Source organism: Sinocyclocheilus anshuiensis, unplaced genomic scaffold, assembly GCF_001515605.1.
Source record: "Sinocyclocheilus anshuiensis isolate Anshui unplaced genomic scaffold, SAMN03320099.WGS_v1.1 scaffold58, whole genome shotgun sequence".
Classification (NCBI taxonomy): domain Eukaryota; kingdom Metazoa; phylum Chordata; class Actinopteri; order Cypriniformes; family Cyprinidae; genus Sinocyclocheilus; species Sinocyclocheilus anshuiensis.
The window spans coordinates 1,788,733-1,801,649 of NW_015547688.1; the positions used below are offsets into that span (position 1 = coordinate 1,788,733).

General features: G+C 35.2%; 1 protein-coding gene across 2 annotated transcripts in view; it reads right to left on the bottom strand.

Annotated features, from left to right (window-relative positions):
• Positions 1-943: 943 nt before the first annotated feature.
• The window catches only part of LOC107703388 (AN1-type zinc finger protein 2A-like), a 25,097-nt gene continuing 13,123 nt past the window's right edge, over positions 944-12,917 (bottom strand). Inside the window, exons 1-10 of one of the 2 annotated variants that reach the window (XM_016505996.1) lie at positions 7,060-7,166; positions 6,437-6,522; positions 4,447-4,541; positions 4,210-4,341; positions 3,596-3,747; positions 3,393-3,515; positions 2,673-2,757; positions 2,500-2,576; positions 2,073-2,212; positions 944-1,265 (exon numbers count right to left, since the gene is read on the bottom strand). In XM_016505996.1, the coding sequence (XP_016361482.1) occupies positions 2,101-2,212; positions 2,500-2,576; positions 2,673-2,757; positions 3,393-3,515; positions 3,596-3,747; positions 4,210-4,341; positions 4,447-4,541; positions 6,437-6,491 (831 nt within the window). In that variant the 5' untranslated portion in view covers positions 6,492-6,522; positions 7,060-7,166 and the 3' untranslated portion in view covers positions 944-1,265; positions 2,073-2,100. Of the gene's footprint in view, positions 1,266-2,072; positions 2,213-2,499; positions 2,577-2,672; positions 2,758-3,392; positions 3,516-3,595; positions 3,748-4,209; positions 4,342-4,446; positions 4,542-6,436; positions 6,523-7,059; positions 7,167-12,917 lie in introns of those variants that run through there. The other variant, XM_016505995.1, reaches the window with a different exon arrangement.

The window sequence follows — 12,917 nt, forward strand, 5'->3', positions numbered from 1 at the left end:
GTGCAGCTCACTGGTACATTATTGGTGCTTGTGTGCAGATTGAGGCAGATTACAGTTGGTCAGTGTCACCTCACACTAAGACAGACAGCAGCTGGTCTCTTTGAAAACTCCTCTCTGTGGATTAAGAGGACAATTAGAGATCAAGCATTTAATCATCGTTCACAGACATAATGACAAAACCTGACTGATGGCGATACGACCATCGTGCTGTCATTTCAACCACTACATGAGGGACTGAAGTTTGGCTGGTTAGCTCTGGTAATATGGTAAATCATTTAAATGTTTAAATGCAACAGTGTTGGGTTATTAAATAAATGTGATTCATTATTTGATTATTAAACAAACTTTGTTTTTGGCCAAACTAAAACTTTAGTTTCAGTGTTTTGGTATAAAACTAATCTTGTTGCACCACTATTAACAAGATGACAATTGTGTAAATATCATGCAAAGTGTTTATTCAAATTCAAATTTTAAAGAGAAAATCAGCAAAACAGTAAAAGTTCACATGCATGCTTCTGGAATCATCTTTTCTTTCATCTGAAATTATAAGAACCAGGCCAGTTCAATAGCACACCCCCACAAAATTTAATCTCTCAGCATTTCATATTGTGACTCATCTCACAGATGTCAGATTGACAGTATCTTTATTGTAAACATTAATCATTTACTAGGTCTGGTTATACTGACTGATCAGCTGGGTAAATGCTTTAAAAAAATGATTGGTGGTCATTGAGTTTGTTTTAAACCCAAACAGTTTTAAAAAAATGTTATTAATGTAATAGAGAGTGCAAAAAATATCCCAAACCTTGTCTTTACACTTTTCACTGTTTATGTATAACTGACTTCTCAAATTTAATGAATAATGAAGACTAAAGTGTGTGATGTTGAGAGCTCCGGTTAGAGGTGTGATCAATAAGGCAGGAGTGAAATAAAGACTTTAAAATAATTTATTTCAAAAGACATCTACATTGATTGACATCTTAACATGATAGCTATATAAAATATTTACATGAAGCACCACTCGCCAAAACGGCACAATTGCCCATCTAAGAAGCACACTACAGAGTGACGCAAAACAACGACAACATAACAGCCATCAGATGTGTTGATTTGGGATGTAGAAGCTTCGTATGCTGGACTCCACTAGACATGTGCAGCTCACTGGTACATTATTGGTGCTTGTGTGCAGATTGAGGCAGATTACAGTTGGTCAGTGTCACCTCACACTAAGACAGACAGCAGCTGGTCTCTTTGAAAACTCCTCTCTGTGGATTAAGAGGACAATTAGAGATCAAGCATTTAATCATCGTTCACAGACATAATGACAAAACCTGACTGATGGCGATACGACCATCGTGCTGTCATTTCAACCACTACATGAGGGACTGAAGTTTGGCTGGTTAGCTCTGGTAATATGGTAAATCATTTAAATGTTTAAATGCAACAGTGTTGGGTTATTAAATAAATGTGATTAATTATTTGATTATTAAACAAACTTTGTTTTTGGCCAAACTAAAACTTTAGTTTCAGTGTTTTGGTATAAAACTAATCTTGTTGCACCACTATTAACAAGATGACAATTGTGTAAATATCATGCAAAGTGTTTATTCAAATTCAAATTTTAAAGAGAAAATCAGCAAAACAGTAAAAGTTCACATGCATGCTTCTGGAATCATCTTTTCTTTCATCTGAAATTATAAGAACCAGGCCAGTTCAATAGCACACCCCCACAAAATTAAAATGTTCTGACAGTCTAAGTAAAAAGCAGCAAGCAACATGTACCAAAAATAATTAGAACTAATAGGCAAACATGTTTTTCTATTAGAGTTTCTTGTTTATTTAACAGTCTCTCTGTAAATACTGCAATGTTATTGCATTCCCAGATGCACACCCAGATGTTACCGCTCACCCACAATTAGACTTGTGCCGGTATTCGGTAATGCGATACATCACGGTAATGAATATGCACGATATTGTTATCGTGGGCACTTCTAAATACCGTGAATTATACATTACAAATTATTCCGAATTTTGAATGCATTTTAAGAATACTTTTCCCATCAACTAGGTACCTAGAGGAGGTCCTGTTAGTATAGTATGCTACTGACTGCTAAGGTTTCTGGCTACCTGTTGTCTCTGCTGTTGTCGCCTGTATTCTTCTTCACTAGCAGCGAGAGCCTGTGCTAAGGCCAGATCCTCCTGCTCCTGAGGGCTGAAATGCACACAGTTAGTTAGATTTCAGATTTCAATTACAGTAAAAAAATCAGTTAAAAAAAGTAACATTTTGTTGAACATTTACGGCAAAAATATTCAAAGGCATTTGCATCTAGCCACAATCTTGCAGATATTCCAGAACCATTGAAAGAACCACGTGTCATGTCTTCTATTTTCCAGTGCTTTTTTTTTCATTTTTTTTAAATGGAACACTTTCAATACTAAATGTAAAAATAACTTTAAAATCTGCTGGTTTATTATTAGGGCAGAAGAGGTCGGAAATACCTTAGGGTAGGCTGGCTTGCCCGAGCAGATTCAGCTAGTGACATTTCTAATGCTCTCTGGAGGGCCTGTTCCTCCGTCTGTGAAATAAAACACAATTTATGGTTTAAATATAGTCATGAGTAGATTCAAAATACACTGTCAACCTTTAAACTATCTCAAAACGAACAACGCACCAGCCCGACTTGAAATGACGCTGATGGGGGAATTACATTCTGCACTGTTGGAGACACCATCGGAGAAGTATTTATCCTTTGTGCACTGAGGGGCAACAGAGAGTAATAAGTACCTGAGAAAACACTCGAATATATATATATATATATACACACACACATACATATACATATATATATATATATATATACACACACTACAATTCAAAAGTTTGGGATCAGTAAGATTTTTTTAATCAAATGAATGTTTTTATTAAGACATGATGCATTAATTTAATCAGAGGTAACAGTAAAGACATTTGCAATGCTACAAAAGACCTCCGTTTAAAATAAATGCTTTTCGTTTGAACTTTCTATTCAAAGAATCATGAAAAAGGTATCATGTTGTATCAGTAGCTGCACAACCTTTCAATATTAGCAATAATAAATGTTGGCGGTATTACGATGATTAGAATGATTTCTGAAGTATCATGTGACACTGAAGAGCGGAGTAACAATGCTGAAAATTCATCTTTGCCATCACAGGAATAAATAACATTTTAAAATATAAAAGTTATTTTAAATTGTAATAATATTTCACAATTTTACCGTTTTTTGATTAAAATAAATACATCCTTGGTATGAGTACGAGACATTGAAAATCATACTGACCTCAAACTTCTGACTGTTAGTGTACAATCACATAACACTTCTGAGGGCACTGCTTTTTCAAAATGTGCTTACCTACTGCTCTGAGGTCTAATGCTTCCAGTTACTCTATTAGACACGGTCCTAGAGCTCCCCCTAGTGGATGATGCCGCAGAGTTACTGGAAGAGGAGGCTTGAGCTTTCATTAAAGCAGCATGCCTTCAAAACAAACCCCACCATTACTAGTGTCCTCCAGAAAACCTTACTTAGCAGAATGAAAACTAAACGACTGTACTAACCCTGATTTGGAGACTGGCTTGCCGTCAGTCTTACAGTCATGGTCGAGTTGATGTCTATGTTTGAGACAGTAGTTCAAGTGGCACTGGTCACATGTCACCCGGATCATTTCCTTCTGCTTACAGCCGCCCTTGGAGCATTTATTTGTAAAGATCTGTGGGGTGAGAAACAATTGAGTCGTTATTCATTATAAAAACGGATAGTTCCGGTCCTTGATTCTGATTGGTTGAGCCGCGTTCGAAGCTGTTGTAAATTACCCTACAAACATACACCTTTGTTTACTTCTGTGTGTTGCTCGGCAACCACTTTGTTGGAACCACGTTTCTGAGGAACTACATTGTTTGGCGGAAGAATAATGTTTTTATTAATATCATTACATTTTATTTGCTTTGTTTTATTTTGCGAAACCTTGCTACATATATGGAATACCCGTTTTATAAAAGCAATAAGCCCTGTGAAGCCGTGGTTTACAGTGAATTTATAACAGCTATTATAACATATATTATAAAATATTCGCTGTTTGGTAAATTCACTGTAAACCACGGCTTCACAAGGCTTATTGCTTATTTTACAGAGACATAATTTTCTCTCTCCTTCCTTTTTGTGGCCGGCCTACCTTTCGTTTCCTCTGAGCAGGGTCAGATTTGCAGTCTCTGTCTATATGTTCCCCAACTTTGATGTCTGGCATCTCCCCTCTTCTAATGGGAATGGGGGTGTTGCACAACGGACATACAGGAACCTGGATATCCTGCACAAGGAAACAAACACGTCAGCCACAACCTGTGTGTTTTAAGCATTGGTTAAAATATACAACAGGACAAGATTATTATTCATTAGACACAATCATACCCACCTTCTTGTATGATGAAGTGCACTTGTGATTTGCATAAGTTATGTGGTCTTTGCAGAAAATGTCTTCACAGGCATCACATTTCATGGGAAGGAAATCTGTAGTAAGACAGTGAAAAATAAACAAAGTTATTTATCAACTAATGCTGAATCACTACGAGCACAGCAGCTTTAAAAAAAAAAACAGCTTAGTGACCTATAGGTTTTTCAGTGGCTGCTGGCTGTTATAAATAATTTATTCACTAAACCTTATACACTACATGTTGAAATCGCACAACAGAAATCGGGGTATAATTTTCAGACTGTTTTTAATCTCAGATTGAACAAATAGGTCTATTGCAAAATGAATTGAGACCTGGGCTGCATTTCCCAAAAGCATCGTTAGCTTAAGTAGATCGTAGACCCATTGAAACCAATAGGCAAACGATGCTTTTTTGGGAAACGCAGCCCTGGCTGACACATTAGTCCCATGACTAGTTTGTATGGTTATATTTACAAAAACAAAAGGGTCAGAAAACAGGAAATGCCACACCTAATGAGTTTTAATGCATTTGCCATTCACCATGATCAGGCGGAGGTAATGTGTATACACAAACATTAATAATGCACAGGCTGTACAGGGCTTAACAATAAGGATGACTAATGGTGGAAAAAGTGAGAGCGACTTAGGTCATAGGCTTAGATGTATTATTTTAAACAGGTTGGAAATGGTCAACAAATCACTACATTTTCAGCATCAAGTCTATAGAAGGTTTTTATCACATGCTGTCCTTGATTCTGATTGGTCAATCACAGATGCCCAGGGCTACACTGTATAACTGACCGCTCATCCAGAAAAACTTCATATTCCTTCTTATTTAATTATTTATTTAATTGGCAGCTGTGTAATGAGCAGGATAGTGCTGTATTATCAGCCAGACTGGTTTATTTTGATAAAAGGACAAGCAGTTCACCATACATTATTATTATTATTATCTCTATTTTTTTTTTACATATCTGTCTTGGAGTTACATTATAGCTATAATTTCGACTACTAATGCAAAAGTAAAAGCTAATATATGATTGTTTTTGGAAAATAAGTTTTGGAAAAAGAAATATTAGATGAGATATTTTGTCCTGGCATATACAAATGTATACTAGCATTCAAAAGTTGGTTGGTAAGACTTTTTTTATGTTTTTGAAAGAAAAACACTCAAAAACATTTTATGCTCACTACGGCTGCATTCATTTGATCAAAAAAAAAACAATACAGTAAAAACAGTTATATGGTTAAGTATTATTACAATTTAAAATAACTTTTGGTAACACTTTATTTTAAGGTGTCCTTGTTACACGTTACATGTACTTACTATCATAATAACAATAAATTATGTATAATTACATGCAAGTAACCCTAAGCCAAACCCTAACCATAGAGTAAGTACATGCGGTTAATTAATATTACTCAGTACTTAAATGTATAATTACACTGTAATAAGGACACCTTAAAATAAAGTGTAACCTAACTTTTAAATTTGAATATACTTTCAAATATAACTTATTCCTGTGATGCAAAGCTTTCAGCATCATTACTCCAGTCTTCAGTGTCACGTGATCCTTCAGAAATAATTCTAATGTGCTGATTTCTATTTATCTGCTTAATATTTTTGTGGAAACCAAGATACATTCCCCCCCCCCCCCAGGATTCTTAATAATAAAAAAAAAAAAACAGAAATAGAAATCTCTTGTAACATTACAAAATGTCTTTACGGTCACTTATGATTAATTTTATTTGTTATGCCCAAATAAAAGTATTAATTTCTTTCAAAATAAACAAATAACTAAATAACTCTTAGTATATATTGTTAAAACAATCTTTATAGAGGCCACTGAAAATGTTGACGGGCAAAGTAAAAATCTGAACTAAGTCTGACCAAGCCAATAGAAAAACAACTTTGCTCTTGAGCCCTGCTATATGGGACAGTGCTTAATCAGACATTACATACGGTACCTACCGAGACGTTTGCAGCTCTTCTCTGAGCAGTGCTCCCCGAGATCTGGAAACTCCATGGCACAACGGTGAAAGAGCTCAGCTGCTGGACTGTGAACAGAAATCAGAGCATCACCTCTGAGCGACGGAGCGGCCTGGTGTCATATCAATCAAACAAGCTGCCAACACAAACATCAGGAATCCACCCACTGAGTAAAACACGCTTTAAATGCGGAAGGCCTGTCAAGAGTGCCATTACGTAACTGTTGTGTATATGGACGCGGCTTCACTAGTAATGATGGACCACACAGAATAATACAGGAACATCTCAATAACACAGCGAACATTACTTGGTTGTTATAAACGCTAATGTTAGGGAGAGGAAACGATAAACGATCTCTAGGTTGTCATTTAAACGCGATACAATAAACTTGACAATGCGCTAACGTTATTTAATAAAAGACCCAACCAAAAGAGGCTAACGTTAAATAAAACGCCCGTTAATGAATTAAGCCCAAATAGAGCGATTTAAAAAACAACTAACGTTATATAGAAACCAGGAATGACTAGTTCTCGTTTGTTTTGCGTTATGAACGAACATTTTAACCGAGGTATTTTAACTGACAAAACAGTAAATGTGTATCTTACCGAAATTGTGCGCAAATGCTCTAATATTGGTCCCACCTCGGATAGATTTCTAACGCTTTTCTCTTCGAACAGGCACAGCCGCTGTGTTTGGGGTTTTGTAACGTTAGTGGTCTGCTGTTTTTTGAGATGTCATCGCTGGAGGTGTGAATCTGGCGACAGGAGACTGTGTTTTCAAAATAAAAGTACTCGAGGTTTATACATTGTATTCAGCAGTCTATGGCAGGGTGTCCCACAGCGGCAAGCGGAACGTTATCACGTAAGTTTTATGCATTTTATTTCTACTACCCCCCCCCCCCCCAAAACGCCACACAATGAAACATTCGTAAATTAAGAAATGGGCAAATTAAGTCCCGGTCAACAAGTCGCCTCAGATAGACCTTTATTGATGTTGCCATTCGGGGAGAAAGTATGGATCAGAATTCATAAAAAACACTATAGAAAATAAATGCATCGATGGGTATTTGTTTCTCTTAAATACTAATGGACATAAAATAATCCACAGTTAGGTAAATCTATTGTAGACTAAGTGCAAATCAACCTACACTGAGTTGTGGTCTATTCTGAATACAAAGTATGTATACAAACGGTGTGCATGTCACTGACAGGAGCATGTACCACCATGGCTATGCTAACCAGCCAAATATTTGAAATGTGCCATATGTCCTTCTGCAGAGAGTATATAGGGAAAAAAGTAGTATAGAGTTCACTGCAGATGGCCATCATAATAGCTGTTCTGTTTGCATATAAGATCCCAACCAAAGGAACACAATTCTTATCTTTACATTTAAATATATATGTTTATATATATATATATATATATATATATATATATATATATAAACTATTATGCTAAGGGAAAAGATGAACACATATTAGCAAAAGCATCTTGGCAAAATTGTGCTTCCGGTACTGCTGTTTAAGAGTTCCTTATCGTTTCTAGCTTCAGACAGCCTTTGTCACGCCACGCTCTGTCTGACGTAATCACGTTATTGCTGGAGATTTCCAGAAAATACCACCAGAGGCCGTGATTCATCAGTTTTTTTTTTACATTTATTTTCAGTTTAAGAACAAATCACTACCATAGAGATCTCAAATATTAGTTTTAATGCGATATATGATATTGTGAGTTGTAAATAATTGTAGTTTTTTTTTCTTGAGGATGTTTTCTTAAGAAGATTAATTTAATATGAAATAGTATAGCCCTAACTAAAAATAAACAGGAATCGATCATATACAAACAATAATGTTTGTAATGTATCACAAATATTAAATTGATCATGTAATGTTCCTAGAATTTCATTAGGATATCATATTTTAATCATACATGTACTGCTAACATCAAGAAATAGTAAAGCATGGATCAAATATATATATATATATATATATATATATATATACTAATCTGTTCACAAAAATAAGTAATTACAATAAATAATAAATGATCAATCGGGGGCTAATCTTGCAAATGTAGATTACTGTCTCCAGTCCCCAGTGCTGGAAAGGTAAATGTCACAATGACTGTGGAAAATGACTCTGGAACATTGTGGCTGTATCTCATATGACCAATGAGGGCTGTGTTTTCTCTTTTTGACTCTTGCCAGATAATACATCACACCAGAGGAGGACTGGGATGACCTGTCAGCATTTTGACAGCATGGAGAAGAGGTGTTAGAAAAAGTGACTCTGACTGCTGCTGATCTGTTTGTTCTAATGCTTCCTGTAACAAAAGTGAAGGTACAGGCAAATTACCATCAGGACAAGTGTAACAAGTCAATAAGGACAAGTGTAAAAGAGACTTTAGCTATGACAGTATTTGGTCTTGAGAACAGCTTTGATCCTTAAGGAAAACAATGAGTTCTGAGTTCTTTAATGAAACATCACACACTGGAATAAGACAATATCCTGTGCAATTTATTGCGCTTTGCCTGTAGAGTTTCACCACAAGGTGGCAGCAATGTTGTATCTTTTTCTATTTGAGTGAACCTAGAAATGTAATACATCTAATACTTATATTTTTCATTACAAATGTGCCAGTCAGTATATACATAATATGGTTTCAATGTTACTATCAATTTATGATATAGAAAGGCAGGCGGTAAAATTTTCAGTATTAGAGTCTGTGTTCTTTTAAATGAATTGCCTCTGTAGCCATGAGCAGAGATCATTCATTTAAATAAGGGCATTATGTTTTATGATCTGTTATGCAAGATTTGGCATTTTGTTCTATGTCTGCATCTATAACCCTGAGGCTGATGATATACACAGGGCAACTTTTTGAGCAATGTTGCCGGGCAATGTTGCTTGGACACTTTCCCATTGAGAATGAGCAACAAATTTCTATCTGGATACTTTAGAGTTTTCGTTGACCCTGTGTCTCACCTGGTTGCCCGTTGACGGCAGCATTGCCCAGCAACATTGCTCAAAAAGAGCATCAATACAAAGTCTTACCACATTTGCTTGGTATTATGCACTAAAAGGCTTGTTTGCCTTTTGATAACTTATCCCATGACCGCTTTACAGTCAGTCCGGATTAATTTTTATTTATTTATTTATTTCAAAGATGATTTTGCTTTTAGTGTTAATCTAATAGCCTAATTAATCTAATCTAATCCAATAGATTGATTATTCCAATCTAATAGTTAGTGATTAATGTAATTATATTTTATATTACACTATATATAATTAGTGTAACATAATATAATAATTAGTGTAACGTTAACCTTACACTTAAAAATAAAGGCTCTTTATTGACATGGTTCCACCTTTAATGTTCATGGAACCTTTGGACAAAAGGTTTTTTATAATGGAAAAATGTTCTTTAGATAATTAAAATGTTAACACTAAGAAAATAAAATGTTCTAGAGGTTTCTTGGGGAAACAAAACTATCTCTTCAATGGCCAAACCAGGGCTCATGGCTCATAATGACGTCATATTAATTAGTTTCAATTTTTTAAGTTTTATACATTTTTGTATTGAAATAAATTATTATTATTATTTTATTTTTTTTTCAGTTTTTTTGTATGTTTGTGTTTTTTACATTTTAATATACAGTAATATAGTTGGATATAATGCAACATTTACTGTTGGCTTACGCCCCTCAATCAAGTTTGATTTTTGGTCTTTCATATTACAAATTTCAGGCACCTCTGTTCTATGGCATCAGTAAAAATATCCTCTTATTTCCAAAAGTGTTGTCTCTTATGGAAGACGGGCAATAACCTAGAATTACACACTGACACACCATGCTATTTTTATCCATGTTCACCCAAAAACTGTAAATTCTCTCATCATTTACTCACCATCATGATCCGAACCCATTTGACCTTTATTCTTCTGTTGAACACGAAAGAAGATGATTTGAAGAATGTCTCACTGTTGTTTTGTTTTCATATCATTAAAGTCAATGGGGTCCAATATTCTTCAAAACATGAGGGTGACTAAATAATAACAGAACTTTAAGGTGAGCTATCCCTTTAAAAGCATCTATACATAAAATGAACGTGAATAATGAATGTAGTCGGGAAGATTAACAGCTAATGTTCAGGCTGTGAAAACGCATGGATTCTGAAACCCTCAATAATCTCTAACAGGTTAATTAGTGTATTGATCACTCAAGCAGTGATCCAATTTAAAGATCTGAACTTCCTATATTTGCAGAGTAGGTTTACACAACACGCGCAAACGCATTTAAATAATTCAAAACAAAGACCAACCAGTCGTCGCCTCTTATTATGCAACAGTGCTCAGTCATGCTCCTGGAGGCCCGTGTAAAAGATCACTTTTGAGCTCATCTCAGATTCGTCCCTAGTACAAGAGCACCTGGCTCATAAGCTGCTAATTTTGCTGCCAGATGGCACCTCTCAGAGAACACCTGCTTCATCATCGGGATTCCTTTACGTTGCCGAAACTCTGCCTGCTTGAATAGTAAAATGATTGTAATAATTTCATATCCGCTTATTATCCCGTCTTTGCGAGAGCAAACGTCTATGCCTACAAATGTGCGATGGCTCTCTGCCAAAATGTCTCCCTAGGTCACCCTCCGTTTCTCTGTGCGGTGACAGTGTCTGTCAAATATCATCATAAACGCTTTTGTTTAGGGGCCGCTCATCACCATTTCTCACTCACCCTGTCAGCGGTGTCACAAATTTCCCAGGTGTCCAGTACTTGCAAAACATTTCACTTTTTTTTATAGGTGTGTCTGACATACCGGGCCTCATACGCACATTCACACCTTCTAAACTGAGGGGGTTTCCTGCTGAAATGTGACTACACTTTTAAGCACTCAGCACTGATAATCCTCATAGGCTCACAGCAGGTGTGAGATTCAGAGGGACACGGTGCAAATATTATATATGAAAATTCTTATAGGTGGTCCTTGTTATCATGACTGTAAAGTTGTACTGACAGCAAGCGATTGCAAGTTTTTGATTCTTTACGCCTACTTGCATTATAATGAATTCACACTGCCATGATAAAGTGACTTGGTTTTAAAATATTCAGGATTAAAAAAAAAAACATACCGCTGAAGTTTATTTTTAAACTTCGTTTGCTCTGAAGTGCATTCAGTGACCCAGCGATGACCAACTCCTTGAGTCCAACTATAAACAAATAAGTCTTTCTTTGTTTTGTCCTTACATTCAGTTGAGCGCATCCAGAAATATAAGCTAGGCAGTGACTCTAAATTGGATAGTAATTACTGCCACGACAAATTGGAGGGAAGCAATCCAACGTATTTTCTATTATGAGATAGTATTATTCTTGTTTAATAATCCCTTTATGCATGATTTAATTTTGATAGGCTGTCTGAATGATAATTGCGCGTAATAAACCATTGCATCTGAAGGCTTGTTAACCTTTTGTGATTGGACATATCAGTAATTCTTATTAAGAATTGCAAAGCAGGTTTGGATGTGTAAATATTACCGTTTGTCTAAACGTCAGAAAAAGTGCAACACATTTTCAGCACTTTCTTTAAAAAAAGAAAGGTCTGGATTCTCTTAAAAATAAAGGCCGCATGTGAGAACCAAAAGGGGTTTACAGCCAGATGTCACAAGAGAACGGGTTCTTTAAAACTTCTCTAGTTCTTTGTTGTGTTACTTTAAGAAATAAATACTTGTAAGAGAGAATTCATGAGTTTTATTTTTTTTTTTCTTCCAAATTTCCAAATCTATATTTTTCCAAAAAACAATAGCAACTCAAGAACAGACAAAAATAGTTCTTGTCAAGAAGAAGGTTTTTAGTGAACCTTGATATTTTTAAGAATGTTTATAAGATTGAAAACATTATTATGAATATATGATCAGAAACATATTCTTCAGAGCCCCAGCTTTACATTTTTTTTTATCTTTAGCCCTATATAGATGCCAGCTTTGTATGAGGTATGTTGGAAAGAATGCCTTTTTTCTTATACCAAATGGATGTAGTGTAGTTAATTCATTAATAGAAATAATAATAGTAGTTATAATAACAATATATTTACAAAACATTAAAATACTATATTTCTTATAAAATCATATATTGATGTTGTATTATTATTATTATTTAATAAATGTACAATAAATAAAATTTAGTTCAGTTAAAAAACATTTATTATTATAAACTCATATGTATTACTTTGTATCATAAACAAATATCTAACGACAAAAATATTTTGCTGGGTCTTAGAAGATTTAAAACATTTTAACATAGTCTTTATTCAATTTTGTCATGTTTACAGGCTGAGGGTGAGGATGCAAACATGCTCCAGGTCGGCTGCTTTGACCAAAGTGACAGCGCGACTTGTTAACGCCGAGGATCGCCTTTCAGCCTTTTGTTTAAGCAGATTTCCTCAATGAGTTAATGGACCAGAAGAGGAGTC